The 20,379-nt window shown below is 60.2% G+C and overlaps 1 protein-coding gene across 9 annotated transcripts in view; it reads right to left on the bottom strand.

The window, feature by feature from the left end:
- The window catches only part of DOT1L (DOT1 like histone lysine methyltransferase), a 69,586-nt gene that overhangs the window by 8,710 nt on the left and 40,497 nt on the right, over nt 1-20,379 (bottom strand). For 7 of the 9 annotated variants that reach the window (XM_063800991.1, XM_054673491.2, XM_063800994.1 and 4 more), the window contains 16 exons: nt 17,416-17,484; nt 16,533-16,639; nt 15,238-15,279; nt 13,706-13,816; nt 13,361-13,595; nt 12,967-13,080; nt 12,337-12,428; nt 10,546-10,647; nt 10,200-10,337; nt 9,590-9,715; nt 7,113-7,597; nt 6,788-6,923; nt 5,960-6,106; nt 3,652-3,766; nt 1,315-1,898; nt 383-588 (listed from right to left, as the gene is read on the bottom strand). In XM_063800991.1, the coding sequence (XP_063657061.1) occupies nt 383-588; nt 1,315-1,898; nt 3,652-3,766; nt 5,960-6,106; nt 6,788-6,923; nt 7,113-7,597; nt 9,590-9,715; nt 10,200-10,337; nt 10,546-10,647; nt 12,337-12,428; nt 12,967-13,080; nt 13,361-13,595; nt 13,706-13,816; nt 15,238-15,279; nt 16,533-16,639; nt 17,416-17,484 (2,809 nt within the window). The remainder of the gene's footprint in view (nt 1-382; nt 589-1,314; nt 1,899-3,651; nt 3,767-5,959; nt 6,107-6,787; nt 6,924-7,112; nt 7,598-9,589; nt 9,716-10,199; nt 10,338-10,545; nt 10,648-12,336; nt 12,429-12,966; nt 13,081-13,360; nt 13,596-13,705; nt 13,817-15,237; nt 15,280-16,532; nt 16,640-17,415; nt 17,485-20,379) is intronic. The other 2 variants (XM_063800999.1, XM_063800995.1) reach the window with 1 other exon arrangement.

Genomic DNA, 20,379 nt, shown 5'->3' with positions numbered 1-20,379 from the left:
CACTTTAAATGGAGAATACGATATGTGAATTTTATCTAATAAAGCTACTGTAATACACTCGGCAAGACGTGTGGATGAGACCTCCAACGCCTCACTGCTGAAACTTCTCTCCTGCTGCGCTCAGCTCCTCCTCAGCTTGCCTCTTCTAACCGGTGGCCCTGCTCGTGTCCCACCCCGAATGGCCCGGGAGGCCGGCCCTGCCCGGAACAGGGCCCAGGACCTGTGGGGAGGCCCCTTCACAAAACACACGCCTCCCTCCCATCCAGGGCACCCCCTAAGAGCCTGCCGGTCCTCCCCACCCACCCACACACACACACACGGTGAGCAGGCACCTCCTGCCCCCGCTGCCAGGCCCTGCCCCCCTCCGGGCCCCTGGACTCGCCGAGCACTGCTGGGCTCGTCCTCAGAGCCTGGCTCCTCGTCTGAGGTGAGTGGGGAGTAGTGTGCCCCATTGGTCTGGCTCAGAGGCCGCTCCTTCTTGAGCACGGGGGGCTGGTCGTGGTCCTGGTAGGGCACAGGGGAGCTCTTCAGGGAGGTCTCCGGGGACGAGATGGCTGTAATCTCCAGGGGCTGGTTGATGTTACTGACCTGAGGGCAGACAGACACAATGGATGCACATACCACAGACCCGGGACCCCAAGGCAGGAGAGCCCCACCGCCCCAGGAGCCTCCTGTCTGCACCCCAGGGTCTCCTGAGGAAACTGATGCCCTGCCCAGTGGCCAGTACAGCCCCTGTCCTGGTTCTTCCTGGTCCTCACACACCACCCCGCAATCCCAGAGCCCCCCATGCCCCCTCCTGATGTGCCCACCACCACTAAGGCCCCACAGCCGAGAATGAAGAAGCTTGCAGGCAGCGCATCGCACTCCGAACCCCAGAGACAGCTGTCGGCCGCCTCTTCCCAGGCTGCCAGGCCGCACGTGGTGGAGGATGGCCGGGCTCAGTCATGGCCCCCTGCCTCCACCTGTTTTTTTTTTTTTTTTTTTTTTTTTTGCCCCCCCGAGAGGGAGTCTCGCTCTGTGGCCCAGGCAGTGGCCGATCTCAGTTCACTGCAAGCTCCGCCTCCCGGGTTCACACCATTCTCCTGCCTCAGCCTCCCAGGCACCCGCCACCATGCCCAGCTAATCTTTTGTATTTTTGGTAGAGACGGGGTTTCACCGTGTTAGCCAGGATGGTCTTGATCTCCTGATCTTGTGATCCACCCGCCTCGGCCTCCCAAAATGCTGGGATTACAGGCGTGAGCCACCACACCCGGTCTCCCTCTGGTCTTTCTTTCACACGCCGTGCTCCCCAGCCCTGCTGGTCCCCATCCTTACCATGGAGTTGAGGTTGAGGGGAGACCCCGAAGGCTGTGTGAAAAGGCCAGCGACGGACGGCAGGGCTCGGCGCTTGGGGGACACGCCTGCGCTCAAGCTGGGCGTCCCCGCAGATGCTCGCTTCCGCCGGCCGCGCTTGCGGCTGTCCTGCCCGTGGCTCGGCACACAGTCCCCACGGGCGCTGGTGGTCAGGGGGCTGTGCTTGCTGGAGGGCGACTGCTTGGCACTGCCCGCACCAGTGGTGATGGTGAACACAATCCTCCTCTTGGCTTCACTCTCAGGATCTGAGAAGCCGGAATCGGAGGGCAGGTCCCCCTTGGTGGCCTCGGGCAGCGGGCCCTGGGTGGCCCCACCAAGCCGGGGACTGGAGGAGAGCTGGTGGGCGGGAGAGGCAGGAAGCGAGTTCCGGGGCTGTGCCAGCAGCAGGGGGTGCTGTGGCGTGGAGCTGCGGGACCCCACGGTGGCAAAAAGGCTCCCAGAGCTGGAGGACTCATCCAAGGTGGCCGGCTCGGCTCCAGGTGTGAGAGAGGCCGGGCTGCCCGCCAAGGCCCCGCTGATGGCCACCGAGCCAGCGTAGGAGAAGCCTGCCGGGAAGGACATGGGGGTCTCAGGGGACACAGGATGGCCAAAGAGAAAGCCTTGCTGTGGGAGCACCACCCCCTAAGAGCTCTGTGGGCTCCAGGAGAGGCAGGGAAGTGGGGAAGGGGTTGGGAGTCTGAAAACGGCCCCTCTGGGGTGGAACCAGAAGGCTCTGTGGGCAAGCTCAGGGCTCAGGGCTGACCCTGTGCCTCCTCCCGCCCATCTGGGCTGCCTGTGCCCTGCAGGTCCTGGCTGAGACGCTGCCTCCCAAGAAGCCTCCTGGTGTGGGCTCCCCGCTGAGCTAGGCTTCCTCTGAGTAAGTTGCCCTCTGGCCCCGTGATCTCAGAGACACCATGAGGAAAGCCCATGGCTGAGTGGCCTGCCTCCCTCCTGTTCTCAGAAGACAACTCAGCTTGGATACTCCAAGCTATGGCCACCCTGAAGGCTGTGGCCATGCTTCCCAGCCCACGATGAGTGGTGCACTTCCATGACCACCCGGGGACAAGGGGCGGCCTCCCTGCTTCTGCCAATGAGGCCTCAGTGCAGGGGCGCAGCAAGGCGCTTCTGGAGTTGGCTGTTTGCCACCCAGTTGAAAATCTCCTGAAACTGTCACTGCCTCTCGCAGAGCAGACCTCACCCCAAGGGCACAACCCAGCCCTGCGAGGGCAGAACTGCCCGGGCTTCGGTGGCCTCTCCAGGGCCCTCACGTGGCCAACTGTGAAGCCTGCCCAGCCTCCCTAGAGGCCCTCCTGTCTCAATAGCGGCCGTGTACATTTTACTTGTTTTGTTGTTGTTTTGTTTTTGAGATGGAGTTTTACTCTTTTTGCCCAGGCGGGAGTGCAGTGGTGCGATCTCAGCTCACTGCAACCTCCATCTCCCAGGATCAAACGATTCTCCTGCCTCAGCCTCTCGAGTGGCTGGGATTACAGGCGTCTGCCACCACACCCGGCTAATTTTTGTATTTTTAGTACAGACGGTGGTTTCACCATGTTGGCCAGGCTGGTCTCGAACTCCTGTCCTCAGGTGATCCGCCCACCTCGGCATCCCAAGGTGCTGCGATTACAGGCGTGAGCCACCACGCCCGGCCACATTTTACTTTTTACTCCTAAAAAAGTAGCTGCCGCATCATACCGCATCTCAACCTGGGGCCAGCAAACCAGCCTGGGGGTCTCATGTCCTCTGCTGTTTTAAGTACAGTTTTGCTGGCACACAGCCATGCCCGCTGACATGCTGTCTCTGCGGCTTCCACAACAGACAGGCCTGCAGTGTCAACAAAAGCCAAAGTGGCATCCTCTCTGGCTCTCTGCAGAAACTGGGCTAACAGCAGAGACTGCTCAGGCGGCACCTTCTCAAGGAACCAGAAACCATGCTGCTACCAGCACGGAGGCCCACGGTCGTGTGCCATTGGGCACTGCTGTGTGTGGAGCCGATCCTGAGTCAGGGGCCTCCCAGCTGTGAGTACAGGAGCCCCCGAGAGCACTGGGGCCGACCTCACGGGCTGAATTAATACACCCAAGCAGGAGGTGTCAGTGTCGGGAGACCCAGGTATGAGGCCGCGATGGCTGCAGCTGAGCCCGATCCGCATCCCAGCTCGTGGGATGCAGGAAAGGGTGTCAGTAACGAGGCGTGGCGGTTTGGGGCAGCAGCCCCCATGATCACCCCGGGAAGCCCTGTTCCACTCCCAGCAACCCAGCCCTCCTGCCTGAAGAGCAGCAGCAGCAGCAGAGTCCTGAGGGTAGGGCACAGGAGGGGCGTTACCTGCGGGGGCCAGGGCAAGGCTTCTGCTCCCAGCACCGTGGGCATTAGCACCAATCTGCTTTTCAAGTGTGGACGAGGGGTCACGGGGCTGCAGCACGGGACTGGGGGTGCTCCTCTGCAGAGAGAAAACCCTGTGTGTCAGGGGCAGCAGGTGCCCCAGGAGACCCAGAACCCAGCTGGAAACAGTGAGTGTTGAGGCCTGCAGCTGGCTGGGGGAGGCCGCTGGGGTCACCGTCCAGTACCGCGTGGGAAGAGGGCAGCGGGGGAACTTGAGCGGGGCCCCAGGCGAGTGGCACAGCGAGAGTGCGCAGTGCCTGCGTGTGAATGGGCAGCGGGCCTGAGGCAGGGAGGTCAGGAGGCGGGAGTCCTGGGGTCTAGCTGTGGGGAGGGGGTACTGGGCACAACCCGAGCAACCCACAGCCCGCCCTCACCGGGAAGGGGCTGTGTTCTCTGAGCAGCACAGACAAATGCCAGCAGTCGGGTGGGGTGAGGAGGGCGCTCGCGAGAACACACCTGCCGGCCACCACCCCCTGCACTTCCCCACACCACACTCCAAGTCCAACAAAGGTCAGCAGAGTGACCGCAGAACCCAGTAGCTCCACTCCCACATGGGCCAAAGAGCAAACCTACATCCACACAGAAACCTGGACCCCAGCGCTCACAGCAGAACGATTCACAATCGCCAAAACGGGGAATCAAGCCGGGGTCCATCAACTGGGCACGGATGAAGATGGCACACTCCATCCACACAGGGAATGCCCTCACGTGCCAAGAGAAGGGACAGGCCCAGACATGAGCGTGTTCGGGGGCCCGGGGGCTGGGGGACGATTAGGGAGTGACTGCTGAGGCGGGCAACGCTTTTTCCCGGGTGAAGAAAATGTCCTGAATTAGACAGAGGTGTATAAAAGTACAAAAAACCGGCCAGACACGGGGGCTCACACTTGGAATCCCAGCACTGTGGGAGGCCGAGGCGGGTGGGTCGACTGAGGCCAGGAGTTCGAGACCAGCCTGGCCAACAGGGCAAAACCTCCACCTCTATTAAAAATACAAAAATTGGCCGGGTGCGGTGGCTCATGCCTGTCATCCCATCAATTTCGGAGGCTGAGGTGGGCAGATCACCTGAGGTCAGGAGTTTGAGACCAGCTCGGCCAAGATGGTGAAACCCTGTCTCTACTAAAAATACAAAAATCAGCTGGGCATAGTGGCGCATGCCTGTAATCCCAGCTACTCGGGAGGCTGAGGCAGGAGAACTGCTTGAACCCAGCAGGCGGAGGCTGCAGTGAGTAAAGATCACAAGATCGTGCCACTGCACTCCAGCCTAGGCAACAGAGCAAGACTCCGTCTCAGCTGGTGGGGGCGGGGATTAACCGGGTGTGGTGGTGGGCACCTGTAATCCCAGCTACTCGGGAGGCTGAGGCAGGAGAATGGCATGAACCTGGGAGGCAGAGATTGCAGTGAGCCGAGATCACACAATTGCACTCCAGCCTGGGGGACAGAATGGGTCTCCATCTCGAAAAATAAAAAAAAAGAAAGAGGCCAGACGTCGTGGCTCACGCCTGTAATCCCAGCACTTTGGGAGGCCCAGGCGGGCGGATCACTAGGTCAGGAGATCAAGACCATCCTGGCTAACACGGTGAAACCCCATCTCTACTAAAAATACAAAAAATTAGCCAGGCGTGGTGGCGGGCGCCTGTAGTCCCAGCTACTCGGGAGGCTGAGGCAGGAGAATGGCGTGAACCCGGTAGGTGGAGCTTGCAGTGAGCCGAGATCGCACCACTGCACTCCAGCCTGGGCGACAGAGTGAGACTCCGTCTGAAAAATAAAAATAAAAAATAAAAAATAAATGCTAAAAACCACTGAAGCGTATACTTAAAGCGCACAATTTTTAAAAAATAGTTCAATGCCCAGAAAATCCCACCCATGCTACATAAGGCGAGATTCTCTGCATGCACAGCACTGGGTGGGAGAACCCAGAGGCAGCTGTGAGGACAGGGGCCACGGCAGCCAATGTGGCCTCATGAGGAGTGAGGCTGGGAGCCAGGGTGGGCCTCTGAGCTCCTCCTCAACCCAGAAGGTGTGAGGCCCTCTCCACTTGCACACGTACCTTTCACCCAAAAGAAAAAGACTGGCGAAAACAACGGCCCAGGTCACCGGACACGCCCCGGCTTTGGACAGCCCACCTTGACTGCATTGCCTCACGCTCGACATTTTACAGCGTGAGACTTCGCAAAGTGAGCCAGGTCTCGAGCACCCCAAACTGTTTTGCCTCAACGTGGCCCTTGGGGACGGCCACCCGGGAGCCACTCACCGCCCTCTCGGCGCGGCTGGGCAGCACCACGCTGGCCAGGGGAATGCTGACCGGGAGCTTGTTGGGCTGCACGGTGCTGAGCGGGATGCTGATGGGCAGGCTGGTGATGAGCTCCCCGCTGCTGCCATAGGCGCGCTCTCTCAGGCCCTGCAGACGAAGGCCCGACCCCCAGTCGTGGGTCAACAAACCCCTCCAGGACACAGGGACCACAGCCACAGGATGGGGGCCTGCTACAGCTCTCTCAAGGCGGCCCCCACGCTGCCAAGGCCCTGCAACCTTCCCCACGCAGTCAGGCCCTCCTGGACACCGGCTTTGGGACACTCCAGAGGGATGGCACGCTCCTGGTGTCTGAAAGCAATGCCCATCTGTCCCCTCCAGCCTGCCCGCCCGGCTCGGTGGGCAGTCACCCGTGGGGCCACCAAGCCTCCCAGGGCCCACATCCATCACTGCCAAGTCCATGCAACGTCACCGTCCTTCCCTCTCCATCCCTGTGCACACAGGCCAGTGCCCTCCAGGAAGTCCTCATGGGCAGCGGCCTCCCAAACTGGGCTCTGCGTCTCTACCAGCACTTGCCGTCCGTCACTGAGAACTGAGAGGCACCAGGGACACCCTGACAAACCCCACGTCCTCCATGGCACCTGCCCAACGTCACCTGTGACTTGTCCTTACTGGTTGCCCCCAACTCTGCCACAACGTCCTACTCCAGGTCAGCCCCAGTACCTCACTGTGCCCCAAGGTCAATTAGGACAAGCCCTCCTGCTAGCAACTCGCTCAGGCCGCCTCTGCTGAGCACCTCCCTGAGCCCGGGGCAGGGGTCGCGGCCCGCACCTTCTCACTGCTCTTCTCTCCAGCAAGCTGCAAGGCCCCAGGGGACAGGGGCCGCGGGTCCTGAGGGCTCAGCTTCATGCTGCCAGGCACGCTGGGGCTCTGGTAGGGAAGGCCGTTCTCCTTGGTGTGCTCAGCTCTGGAATGAGAAGCTGCAGTCACTCTCGAGGGCCGTGGGCTGGCGCTCAGAGGCAGCGGCCTGGCCCAGCACCTCCCCACCTCAGTCTCCTCAACAGACGCACTCCTGCTGAGAACCCGACAGCCTGAGCACACCAGGCAGAGTCACCAGGCACCAGCTGCAGACCCCCAACCCCACCAGGGCACTCACCTCGAATGCAGCTCACTGGCGGCCGGCCTGCCGGGCACCGTGTGGTCCTGGCTCAGGTGCCGCCTCAGCACAATCTTGGCCGGGGACAGCCTAGTGTAGTCGGGTGCGGCTAGGCCAGACAGCTTCTCCAGGCGCGGCCGGCCAACGTGGCTAGGGGTACAGGGCACCACCTCCTGGTCCAGGGGTGAGGCCAGGTACTGGGGCGTGTTCTGCTTCGACGGAGGCCGGCTCAGCGCACCGCAGAGCTCATAGCCAGCAGCCTGGCCGTTCATGGAGAGCTCCGGGCTCATGCTGCTCAAGTGAGGCAGCGAGAACTTGGTGCAGTCCAGCTCCAGGTGCAGCCGGCTGGCGTCAGGCTCCAGCTCGCGGCCCAGGGCGCCCTTCCCACGCAGGTGCAGGGACAGGGCATCGTCAGGCGGCACACAGGACTTGAGCTGCAGGAGCTCCTGCTGCCGCTGGCTCTTCTCTAGCTCCACAATGCTGATCTGCAGGAGGAGAGATGGTGTCAGGCCCGCCCCACCGGGGGACCACTCCAGGGAACCAAGACTGCCACAGATGGACACCCGGAGGGGTGGCCAGGACCCCCGCTGCTTGTGTGGGATGGAAAAACCAAAGCTGCCGACCACCTAGAGTCGAGGTCGGGAAGCTGGGGGCGTCAAATAAAGTCATGTGGAGGGCCGAGGATGGTTTTTGCTGACATGGAGGCACCTTCTCCAAAAAGAGCAACAGGAAGATACAAAGAGCTCTCGTCTCTCAAAATAGACTCTAAGTGTAAAACATCCAGTTTTACTAAGTGTAAAACCTGTGGAGGGACACGCCACTCGAGCGTGGCAGCTTCCCCGGGCACTGAGTCTGAGAGGGGCTTTTTCTTTTTAGTTTATCTGTTCTGTTTACCTGCTTTCCTTTCTTTTAACAAACACATTGTTTTTTTATTACACAGAAAAGATGATGACAAAAATGGTCAGAACCCAAATATGCTCTTCCCGAGGGCTCTACTCCAGGCAGACCCACGAGGCCCGGCTGTGGTAAAGAGGTCGGCGACCTCCGTTTCTCTAACGCACGCTGGTGAGGCTCGCCTGGGCCACACACGTGAAGGAGCAGCTCGGGAGCACGTGGGTGGCGCTTCCCGACGTCCGTCAGCCGCCCGTGAGAGCCCGCCTCCGGGGACAGCCTTGCAGCAACGGTTTGGTGCAGTCATTTGAAAAGGCAGCAAAGGTACAGCGACAGGGAACCAGGTCCATCAACAGTGAAACCACGCTGGGGACACGTAAGGTGAGCAGGCGGGCACAGTATCCATGGGATGGGGCGCTGGGAACAAAGCCCGTGACCTGCTGCTTTCTAGGCTGCACGGCAGCTGTGGGCACCGCCCACCAGCACCTGCCCCTGCCTGGGAGCAGGGAGGAGAGCACCTTCCCGCTGCACACCCTCCTCCACACTTCCTCTACTCGGCCTCCACGAATGCGTTTCTCGGTGTCAGAAAGTACAAGCTATTTTATTTTTCAGATGGGGCCTGGCTCTGTCACCCAGGCTGGAGTGCAGTGGTGCAATCTCAGCTTGCTGCAGCCTCCACCTCCCGGGCTCAAACACGGCCCTTTTTGCCTCAATATGGCCCTTGGGGATGCCATCCTGGGAGCCAGAACTCCTGCCTCAGCCTCCCTGGGAGCTGGGACTATAGGCCCACACCACCACACCCGGCTAATTTTTGTATTTTTGCTAGAGACAGGGTCCCACTGTGTTGGCCAGGCTGTTCTCCAACTCCTAGCCTCAGGTGATCTGCCTGCCTCAGCCTCCCAAGATGCTGGGATTACAGGCATAAGCCCCTGCACCGATCCAGCTATTTTTCTAATGAGCAAATTCTCCCCTATGACTGTTACAGAAATGATTTGCAAGGAGGCAGCCAGGAAATCAGGAAATCCTAGGTTAGCGCTGCGCATTCAGCCAAGCAATCCCGAGATGCCCCCGAGAGCTGAGGGCTAGAGTGAGGCGGAGTCATCCACACGGCCAGCCTGCGGCCCAAGACAGAAGGTTCCACAAGCCTCCACCCAACTGTCCTCCTCCACCTTCTTCCTAGGCTGCTGCAACCGCAAGCACCCTAGGCTCAACGCCGTCACAGGGAGGCTGACGGGAGAGGCTCGGACACCACGGAGTGCAGCCTCAACCGCAAGCACCCTAGGCTCAACGCCGTCACAGGGAGGCTGACGGGAGAGGCTCGGACACCACGGAGTGCAGCCTCAACCGCAAGCACCCTAGGCTCAACACCGTCACAGGGAGGCTGACGGGAGAGGCTCGGACACCACGGAGTGCAGCCTCAACCGCAAGCACCCTAGGCTCAACGCCGTCACAGGGAGGCTGACGGGAGAGGCTCGGACACCACGGAGTGCAGCCTCAACCGCAAGCACCCTAGGCTCAACGCCGTCACAGGGAGGCTGATGGGAGAGGCTCGGACACCACGGAGTGCAGCCTCAACCGCAGCCCACCTGCAGCTCCAGGCAGTGCCTCTGCTTCTCCGAGATCTGGCTCTTCAGGGCCTGCTTCTCCTTCAACAGCTTCTCCAGCGACAGCGTGGCCCAGTCCAGCTGCAGCTCCTCGCAGCGAGCCTTGAGCTGAGGGGATAGGGATGGGACAGTTGCGACTGGCTGGCTGCCTGCCCAGCACACCCCACACTCTCAGGGCAGGGTTCCCTGGGCCTGCCTCAGCCAACAGCATGTGTGCTTAGGGCACAGACCCCGTTTCTGGAATAGCAGGCTGAGGATGCGGAACAAGTGGAGACTGGGGCCCCCCACGGACAGATGAGGCAGCTCCAGCACCCACACCACGATGGTGGGATGCTCGCATGACCCCACACCTCGAGCCTGCCAGAGTGTGGCTCCATGACACCCAGGGCCGCTGAGAAACCATCCAGCCGAGGGGCCCAGGCCTGCCTGCTGTGACGCGCTCGACAAGCTTTCACAGGTGGCGCAATTCGTCTGGGAACAAACCCCACAACAGAGGCGGGCCTTCCAGAGCCTCCCACCCGCACAGAGGACACACCCGCCCAGGCAGGGCCCCTCTGGTTCCACGTCCCTGTCCTCGCGCCGCGGCACCCACCAGCTGCAAGCTCTGGCCGCGGAGCGCGCGGTTGTCCTGCTCCAGCTGCTCCGACTGCTCCCGCAGCTGCTGGTTATGGGCGGAGATCTCCTTCTGCGCTTGAATCAGGTCATTGTAGGTCAGCGCCTTCACACCCAGCTGGGGACATGGGGCGGGGGAGAGGTCATGCTGGTGGCCTCCAAGGTGAAGTAAGCCCCCAGGCATGACCACCCCTGCAGCCCAGCCCCTGGGACACAGCTGGACAGAAGCATAGACAGGAAGCCACAGGAAGCCATACCGACGGACATGGACCACCCCAGCCTGCGCCCCAGCTGCCACCTGCCACCTGCCCTCTGGGGTCCACTACCTCATCCAATTTTTGCTGGAACAGCCTCCTGATCTCCTCCTTCTGGGCCTGGCAGTGGCTGAGGAGCTGCTGAGCCGCACCCAGGAGCTGGGCGTTCTTCTCCTGTAGGACAAACAGGGCAGGTGACTAAGGGCCAGAGCAGGTGACTGAGGGCCCACAGGGAGGGCCCACGCCCTGCCTCTCATGCTTCCTGAAGACACGCTCAAGGACAGACATGCCTGAGGGGACCCACACCGGGCTGAGATGTCAAGAAATACTCAGGCCGCGGCGGGAGGGGACCAGCTCTGCGTCAGGTTCACTGCAAAGAACTGGAGGGATTGCACCTGCCACCCCACCTGGACTCAGCCAGGGCAGCGCCCCCAGCCACGCAGAGGCCGGCCAATGCCAAGGAGTTTATCCCAAGGCAATACCAGGGGATGGACTTTTCACATGGATCTGCAAGGAAGCCTTCTGCAGCGTAACAGCAAACACTCAGTGTCCAGAGGCCCAACTCCAAGGGAAGACCCCAGGAGCCACTGACACAGGACAACCTTCAGACACCAACAGAGAACAGGGCCCCGGCCCAGGCATGCTGTCATCTACACAGTGAGCAATGCATGTGCATATATGCTCAAAGCACGCTATAAGCATTTTTTTAAAAGCAAAACCAAAGTCCAAAATGCAAACCAGGGCTCAGGGACAGCCGACCTTGTGGCTCCAATGGCTTCTGGAGTTATCTCTGGGCCGCCAGAACTTCCACCCCATAGCCCGGCCCTAGCTCCCCACTGAAGCAGGTCCTCCGAGGCTCCCAGGGCAGGGCCCCACAGCCGGGACCTCAGATGAAGGAAATCATGTATACAGTGGTCCATTTCCAGGACAAACTGCCTTGAATTGGCTTAGGTCAGCAAACTACAGAAGAGACAGCATGTACTAGGCCCCTGCTTGGATCGCTGATGCCTGCTTGTCAGCCTCCCCTGCCCCCGCTTCCCCCGGCTTAGTTGCCCTCACCCGAACCAAACAAGTTTAGCCTAAGATGAAGGTTTACCAGCCTGCAAAAGAGCTGGCTTTGTCTGTTCTTAATCAGCCTGCCCAGCTACTTAGATCATAAGTCAAATACTTGAAGAGCCCCTGAGCTGACTGGGATTGCAATGCACAAAACGCAGCAGGACAACCCTAAAGAAAACACCTACAGCCGGGCGCGGTGGCTCATGCCTGTAATCCCAGCACTTTGGGAGGCCGAGACGGGAGGATCACGAGATTAGGAGATCAAGACCATCCTGGCCAACACAGTGAGACCCCATCTCTACTAAAAATACAAAAAATTAGCCGGATGTGGTGGTGGGTGCCTGTAGTCCCAGCTACTTGGGAGGCTGAGGCAGGAGAATGGCGTGAACCCGGGAGGCGGAGCTTGCAGTGAGCCGAGATCACACCACTGCACTCCAGCCCCTGCCGAACAACCAATAGGCGACAACTGGGAAGACTGTGACCTCACAGTACTCAGCCTTTGAGGAACCAGGGGAGGGACCTGTGCACTAGGGGGAAGGTTGCTTGTTCAAACTGTGCTGGGTGTGCCTATCAGACACCAGGTCTTGCAAAACCATGATTAAAAGTCTCATTTTTGCTGTTTTCCAGGTCTCTCAGTCCATTTTTTGGGTTTAAACGGGTAGGTTTGTTTCTTGCAGCAGGTGAGCAGAGGAGGGAGCCCACTCAGGCCTGCGCTCCAGGCCCTCTGCCACAGGGGACAGATGCCCAGGAACAGGAACGACCTGCCTCTGTGCGGGAAGGCGGAATGCCAAGGGGGCCAGGACCCACCTTCTCCTGGCCCAGCAGCTCCTGCAGGCTGGCCTTGTACTGGGGGGTCTTTGTGTATGCCAGGAACTGCAGGTACTGGATCTTGAAGGACTCTGGGAAGAGAGGCGGAACACAGGTGAGAAGAGAGCAGCTGAGACTGAGAGGGAAGAGGCGGGAGCAGCCCTTGAGAACGAGTCCCAGGCCTCGGCAGGTGTCAGGCACTCGTGAGGCAGGAGCTCAGCAGAGCCTGGCGGGGCCCATGCCACACGCCCCAAGCTCGCAGAGCACTCAGGCCCTCTGACCCCTGCACAGCCAAGTGTTCACTGCGTGGGGCCATCCTGGGCACTGCAAGGCCCTGAGCAGCATCCCTGGCCTGCACCCACCCCATGCCAGCAACATCCCTAAGTTATGACAACTGCAGATGTCCCAAGTGTCACCCAGCATCTCCTGGGTAAGACCTCAGACAACCCACAGGCTGCATCTGAGCCTCTACTGACCCCTGCAGCAGGCAGACCCCAACCCTGGGTAAACTTCAGTGGGGTCCAGCATGGAGGTCACGGGGGCTGCTGCGAGGTCAGTGTCACAACCCACGGTCCTCCTGGGATGACCCCAAGCCCAGAACCCTTCGCCGGACGCCTCACGCGGGCTCACCTAGCAGCTTCTGCAGCGCGGGCGGGGTGGGCGCCACCAGCAGCGGGTTGGGGGAGTGCCGCTGCACGCTCGGAGGTAGCTGGTAGAACGGGCTGTGAGGGGATCTGTAGGCATCTGGGAGAGCGGAGGGCAGGCGTCAGCACGGGGCGGGTCAGGAGAGCGGAGGGCAGGTGTCAGCACGGGGCGGGTCGGGAGAGCGGTGGGCAGAGGCGTCAGCATGGGGCAGGTGCCCAGCAACCCCTTAGGATGGGGCCACCCTGAAGGCACAGCCACAACAGGGAGGCTCCAGGGACACCCTGAACACCCGGGGCTCAGGAGGGCGGCGTCCCAGCAGAGGGGACCCCAGGCATCCACACTCGGGGAGAGCGGGGGCCGTGGCGTGGGGGCGGCTCACCCTGGGGTGAGGAGGCCGCCGTCTGAGACACGGTCTGAGCGTGCAGGGCATCCAGTGCAGTTTGGTTCTTCTTGGGCTTCCGCTCGGGGTTCGCAGTGTTCATCTTCTTGGGGCGCCCGCGCTTGCGGCCAGCCATCTTCCTCCCCTTCTTGTTTAGCTTCTTCTTGCGGGCTTTGGAGGGAGACGGCTTCTTCACGGTGGCTGCTCCCGCCTTCTCTTCCTCAGCACCAGAGTCCTGGAGGACACAAGGGAAGAACAGGGGTGGGCACAGAGCCTCCCGCCAATGGGGTCTCCCGGGCAGGGGGCGGGTGCCCTCCAGCAGCAGGAGCCAGGCTGGGGCCTTACCATGGGGGCGTCGGTGGGGCCGGCCACCTTGCCCTCTGGGCCCTTAGTGGGCGTGGCCGCGTTACTCTTGCTCTCGCGCTGCTGGCGGCGCCGGGCTGCCTCCTGTTCCTCCTGGAAGGAGAGCAGGTTGAGCCACAGGAAGCCCCAGCGCTGCCCACAGCCCTCCTGCACCGAGAGGCACGCGGAGCTCAGACTCAAGGGGGCCACAGGCCCAACTCTGTCCACTGCAAGTCCTCTGTGGCACAAATCAGGAAACTGAGGCCCAGAGACAGCAGTGGGCTGCTTGGGGCCCCGCAGGCCAGGACGTGACCCGTGGGCACGGATAACGGCATTCACAGCCACTCCCACAATCACAGATGCCTGTCAGTAAGAAGCCAGACTGTGAGCCACAGAGAAAAAGAACCACATCCAAGACAGGAGACGAGAAGCCCCTCAGGCAGCAGGACCTAGAAGCCACAGCCCACAGCCTCCCCTGCCCTCTCTCCTCTCTTCGAAAGGCACCGAGGCCCACACATGGGACGCCATGCACAAGTTCTCTGATGTGAGTTAGTGGAGGGCGCGACCCACGGGAAGGAGAACACAGGGTGCGTTGGCCACCTCGGGCCGTTCCCTGCTCTCCAGGGAAGACCCACATCCCCCTAAGCATGGTGGGAAGGACAGAGGGCCCCCGAGGGGTACCAGGCTCTGAGGCCGGGTCGGAGCCCAGCCCTGGCTACAAATCCAGGCAGTGACAGAGCCCTTCCTGTACGGAGTTCTCCGCATGCTGGTCTTGTCTGACCCCCTCCAAAAGGAAAGGACGCCCGGACAAACATCCTCTCAGCTTTGGTGGCAAATAAGCAGGCAGGTCTGAGGCTGCAGAAGCGCCAGCGGGCAGGGCGGCCACTGTGGCTCCCCAAGCCAGGCTTTCCCACCGCTGCTTTAAGGTGGGAGAGGAGGGGACAGCCCTGCCTCCGACGGTGCAGCGCGTGCAGGGCGCGGGGGCCCAGGAGCTGCACTCTGCACCGAGGGTGGGACAAGCGCACATGTGTGGCCCCCCAGGCCTCAAGAGGGGGCAGCCAACAGTGACGCACAAGCTTTTCACCCACCCAGCCCTTCAGTGCAACTCACCCCACCACCAAAACTAAGCCAAGTCACCTCCCCAAAAATAAGTATTAACAAGGGGAAGGATGGCCCAGGCCAAACCATCAAAGACAAGGCAAAGCATGAAGAGAGGCAAAGAGACAGAGAGAGGGTGGGAGAGAGAGAGAAACGGAGAGGGAGGGTGGGGGAGAGAGAGAGATTGAATGGTGAGAGAAAAGGGCTGGGAGAGGAGAGGAAGAGGGGGAGGACAGGGAGGAAAGGGTAGGGAGAGGACCAGGAGTGACAGTGGGGAGGAGCAGGAAGGAGGCGGGAAAGGGCACAGGGCCGGGCCCCGAGGGGCGGCAGGGCTGTGCTCCAGTCGTGGCTCCTGAACCCGGCTGCGCACGGCTTTGCATTTCCCCACATCAGTGCATGCGTGTTATTAACCCAAGAGAAAAAACACACAAACTTACCCTGAGTTTTGGGTTTTTCAGACTAGAAAAATAGTTTTCAAGCTAAAAAGAAGAAAGAGAACCCTTATTAGAAGGGAGTCCCAATCTCTGTTCGGATTTGTCTGGACACCCAGGTAACAACAGCAACCTGGACAGTGGCTGGGGAGGCTGTTCTGGTATCTGGGGACAGCAGGCATGCAGCTGGAGCCCCCCAGTGGCAAACGCGGATGTGACTAACCCAGCTGTGGCCAGGCGTCACCCTCAATTCACCAGCACGCGACGGGTGGGCGGGGCTGGTTTAAGCCTTCAGAACAGACACAGGGCCCTGGGATGTGTCTCTGCTTCTGGAAGAGGGAGGGCTTTCTGCACAGAAGAACCGCGCCCGCCTCAGAGGAGAAGGCGAGAGGCTGCGCCGAGGGCGTCAGTGCCAGGGCAGCTGAAGCAGCAGCACTGCGTGGAGGTGGGGGCCACACGGTAGGCCAAGCCCCCAGAGCCTCAGCCTCAGCTCACCATGCCTCTCGTCCCAGGGCCCTCGGGGGAGCAGTGGGAGGGCGGGGTGCATCTGCCTGGGGCTGTCGGTCCCCAGACGGCACCAGCGCTCCCCAGGCAGGCTCTAGTGGAGGCTCTGAGCACTGGACAGTGAGGGTGCAGACACACCAGCACCACCGTAAGGAAAACCACCGCTACCCCAACAACAGGAACAGAGTGCCCAACCAAAGGACGGGAAAGAGACCAGGGGAAGCCTCCCAGCCCTGGAGGGCTGGCGCTGCCCACATGCCAGGAGGCTCGGGATACTCGTGCCCGGGGGGGGAAGCACCGTGGGAGGCAGGCAGGCCGCACACTGGCCCAGGGCTGTGTCAGAGGACCCTGGGGAACACAGGGAGGGAAGAAGCATCCCAGACCCCACCCATGGACCCTGGTGTCTCCCCGCTCAGGACCCTCTCACATGGAGGAAGCTGGGAACAGGGGCGTGGGACTCCTATTCACAGGGGCCTCTGGATATGGCGGCCAGGACCCTTATGGTCACACATCACTCTGAAGGCCCCGCCCCACCCCAGGAGCTGAGCGTAGACTAGGGGAGACAGCACTCAGCCCTCACCCAGGACACGCCCAGTGCCTGGGAGGACCCTGGTGGGTCCTGCGGTGCAAGCAGTACTGAGGGGCCTTGAGGAGCTGGGCCTGAGCTCAGGGGCCGAGGGGCGTTGAGGGCTCTGAGGGGAGGGTCTCAGAGGCCACATGAGAAAGGAGAGAGGTGTGACGTGGGCGGGGTGCGAGACCAGGACGGCCCTGCGGCTGGGGCGCAGCGAGATACTCACTATGGTGCGGTCGATAGTGTGCAGGTAGTAGGAGACTGGCTTCCCCGTCCACGACACCGAGCCCTTCAGGGGCGAGAGCTCCACCACGCGCATGATGGTGCCGATGTCTGCAGGAGCCACAGGTGAGGCCGGGGCCTGCGCCTGCCCACAGCCCCTCCATGCAGACCTCACCCACCCGAGGGCAGGCGTGGGGACAGAAGCCTGAGCTGCGCGTCTTCCCTCTTCTCCCACACTGCGTCAGGCCACAGTGGCCCGCAGAGGCCGGCCCAGGGAGGTGCACCATTCAACACCACCTGGCCTGGGCCCCTCCAACCTCAGAAAAACAGCCACAAACCCAGCTGAGTGGAATGGAAAAGGAGGGGGAGAAGATCTGGAAGCGACTTAGATCATGGCTGCAAGAACGGCCAGCACCCAGCAACACAGGCACCTCCCGGGTGGGCGCTCCTCAGGGAAGCCCCTCAGAGGAGGCCGTGCTGCCCCGCAGGGCTGGGAGCTGACAGAGCACGCAGCACAGTGAGGCAGGCAGGGGGCATGGGAGGGGCCGGCTCCTTCCCACCATGGGCCTGTCTCTGTCCACAAAAGTCCCGTAAATCCTTCACGCCTCCCCTCGAAGCCGGGGTCTCCCCCAGGAGTGATTCTACCCCCATGGCACACAGTGCTCTATGGGGACGTGTGTGGTTGTCGCGACCAGGGGTGCTCCTGGCATGGAGTGGGTGGACACCAGGGACGCTGCTTAGCACCCTGCACTGCCCAGGACAGCCCCACCCCACAGAAGGATCCAGCCCCAATGTCCACAGGGTCAAGGAAGAGGGACCTAGGAATACTGCGTGTCAGATGGTTAAAATTACCCGTGTTCATCATTAACAACATGAGAGTTTCTTACCACTCAAGTTTCTACTGTTTATTCTGAAGTTCAGAGGTGCAAAGGGTTTCGAGGACACGATTCTGCCACCTGAAACACAGACACTGCTTACTGCCACACAGGAGAGAGGAAACAGAAGAGCAGACACCACTCAAGGTGACAGAGAAGGAACAACGACACGGAACACACACACGCTGGGCTCCGGGTCCTGTCCACCTGCCTACAAGCAACACTAGGAAACACCTTCCAAGTTGAAGCCTATTCTACAAATAACTTTTTTTTTTTTTTTTTTTTTTTTGAGACAGAGTCTCCCGGCTCACTGCAACCTCCACCTCCCTGGTTCAAGCGGTTCTCCTGCCTCAGCCTTGCGAGTAGCTGTGATTACAGGCGCACACCACCACACCTGGCTAATTTTTGGATTTTTAGTAGAGAGCGGGTTTCACCCTGCTGGCCAGGCTTGTCTGGAACTCCCGGCCTCAAGTGAGCCACCACGCCCAACCTCCTACAAATAATGCTTCTTTAAAAAACATTCTCGGCGGGGTGCAGTGGCTCATGCCTGTAATCCCAGCACTTTGGGAGGCTGAGGCAGGTGGATCACCTGAGGCCAGCCTGGCTAACAGGGTAAAACCCTGTCTCTACTAAAAAAATACAAAAATTAGCCAGGTGTGGTGGCGCACATCTGTAATCCCAGCTACTCGGGAGGCTGAGGCAGGAGAATCACTTGAACCTGGGAGGTGGAAGCTGCAAGTGAGTCGAGATCGCACCACTGCACTCCAGCCTGGGCGACAGAGAGAGACTCTGCCTCAAAAGAAAAAAAAAACCCACTACGCTGCCAGGCGCACAGGCTCACGCCTGTAAACCCAGCATTATGGGAGGCCAAGGCGGGCAGACTGCCAGAAGTTCCAGCCCAGCCTGGGACACAGGGAGACCCCGTCTCTACAAAAAATTAAAATAAAAAATCAGCTGGGCATGATGGTGCATGCCTGTGATCCCAGCTACTCGGGAGGCTGGGGCAGGAGGATCACTTGAGCCCAGGAGGTCAAGGCTGCAGGGAGCTATGATCACACCAGTGCACTCCAGCCTGGGCCAAGGATGAAGACCCTGTCTCAAAAAAAAAAAAAAAAAAAAAACTAAGGTTTGAGAGGCAGAAAGAGCAAACCCCCAAGCCGTACACAAACAGGAACAAAATCTAACTGTAGATGCAAACTGGAAACAGTCATGCGAAAAGAATTATTTCAAATACCTCTGAACCCTGGGATTCTAACTGACTGTCAGTGATAAATGCAAAGACAAACAGACCGGATGGACACCTTCAGCCTCAGTCTGACCAACACAGTGAAACCCTGTCTCTACTAAAAATACAAAAAAGTCAGCCAGGCACCTGCAAGGCTGCTGCTAAGCGTCAGTCTCACTATCACCAGCCACTATGGGGCATCTTGGGTGTGCTGCAGGAAGAACTTGGTGTCAGGAGCCGAACTTCGCAGGACCGAGAGAAACAGAGCCTTCTGTTTTTACACATATAAAGAAGGTAATTATAAAAGTCAAAATGTGGGCCAGGTGCGGTGGCTCATGCCTGTAACCCAGCACTTTGGGAGGCCGAGGCAGGCAGATCACGAGCTCAGGAGATCGAGACCATCCTGGCTAACACGGTGAAACCCCGTCTCTACTAAAAATACAAAAAAATTAGCCAGGTGTGGTGGTGGGCGCCTGTAGTCCCAGCTACTTGGGAGGCTGAGGCGGGAGAATGGCATGAACCTGGGAGGCAGAGCTTGCAGTGACCAGAAACTGCGCCACTGCACTCCAGCCTAGGCGACAGAGTGAGACTCCGTCTCCAAAAAAAAAAAAAATTAAAAGTCAAAATGGATCCATTTAAACACATGCACACCCCGCCATCCCAGCTCTCCTCCCCCGGACGCCACACCAGCCCAGGCCTGGCATTCTACACACCACTCCCCTCAGGAGGAGCAGGAAGGGCGGTTCCAGGGCCAGGCTGGGCACACAGGTTAGGCCAGTATCCCTACCAGAGGACCTCAAACATGAGCAGGGCCACGTCTAATGGTTGCAGAGCCAGGCTAACAAATGCTCATGGGCATGTCTGGGACCATCAAGGCCCCTAGAATCAGCACTGCTGGCCACCTGCCCTTCACTGGACATGTTCAAAACAGGGAGGGGCCAGACAGAAGACGCCACTGCAGTACCCTGACTCAGCCACCACGTCTGATCGTGCAGAGAAAGCTGGTGAGAAACAGCCAGAAGAGGCGTTCTAGGGCAGCGGGTATGGGGACCATGGAGGGGGTGACAGGAGCTGCCTGAAGCCACTGCTGCCTTCCTGCATGCAGCTGCAGGGTGCAGGGAGGCCCGCAGTGCTGCTGGGGTGTGGGGGCGACTGGGCGGGGAAGCATGGTGTCCTCACGTGGTTCTAAGATAAGTCAGAAACACCACTGCCACACGCACACACACACACAGATATGCAAACAAACTCTCAAGGCACACAGATGCAGAGAGACACAGGCATGCATGCACACACACAAACAAGCAGACACATACATAGACACGGAGGCACACTGGCACGCACACACACAGGCATGCACACAGGCACAGACATGCAGACACAGGCACGCACAGGCACGCACACAGAGACACGCTAACAGACACACAGGCACACAGGCACACACACAGAGATACAGGCATGCACAGAGACACAGACACACACACAGAGACACAGGCACGCAAGCACCCCCCAAACCCCCAGGTTGTGGGGCGTTGGTGCTGAAGGCAGCTGCAGACCCTCTGGGTTTTGTTTGGGAGGCCTGAAGAGCCCACCGCAGTTCTCCCCTAGCCTCTGGAGGCCTCCCTAGAGAGGAAAGGTGGGGAGCAGTTGGGAGGAAGAGGGGGTACCCCCAGAGCGCCTGTCTTCGAGCCCAGCAGTGGCTCTGGAAGCCACGTCCGCCAGGATACAGATGAGGTGGTGCTTGCTGCAGGGCT

The sequence above is a fragment of the Pan troglodytes genome, chromosome 20 (assembly GCF_028858775.2).
Source record: "Pan troglodytes isolate AG18354 chromosome 20, NHGRI_mPanTro3-v2.0_pri, whole genome shotgun sequence".
Lineage (NCBI taxonomy): Eukaryota > Metazoa > Chordata > Mammalia > Primates > Hominidae > Pan > Pan troglodytes.
This window is presented reverse-complemented; position numbering and strand designations above follow the sequence as displayed.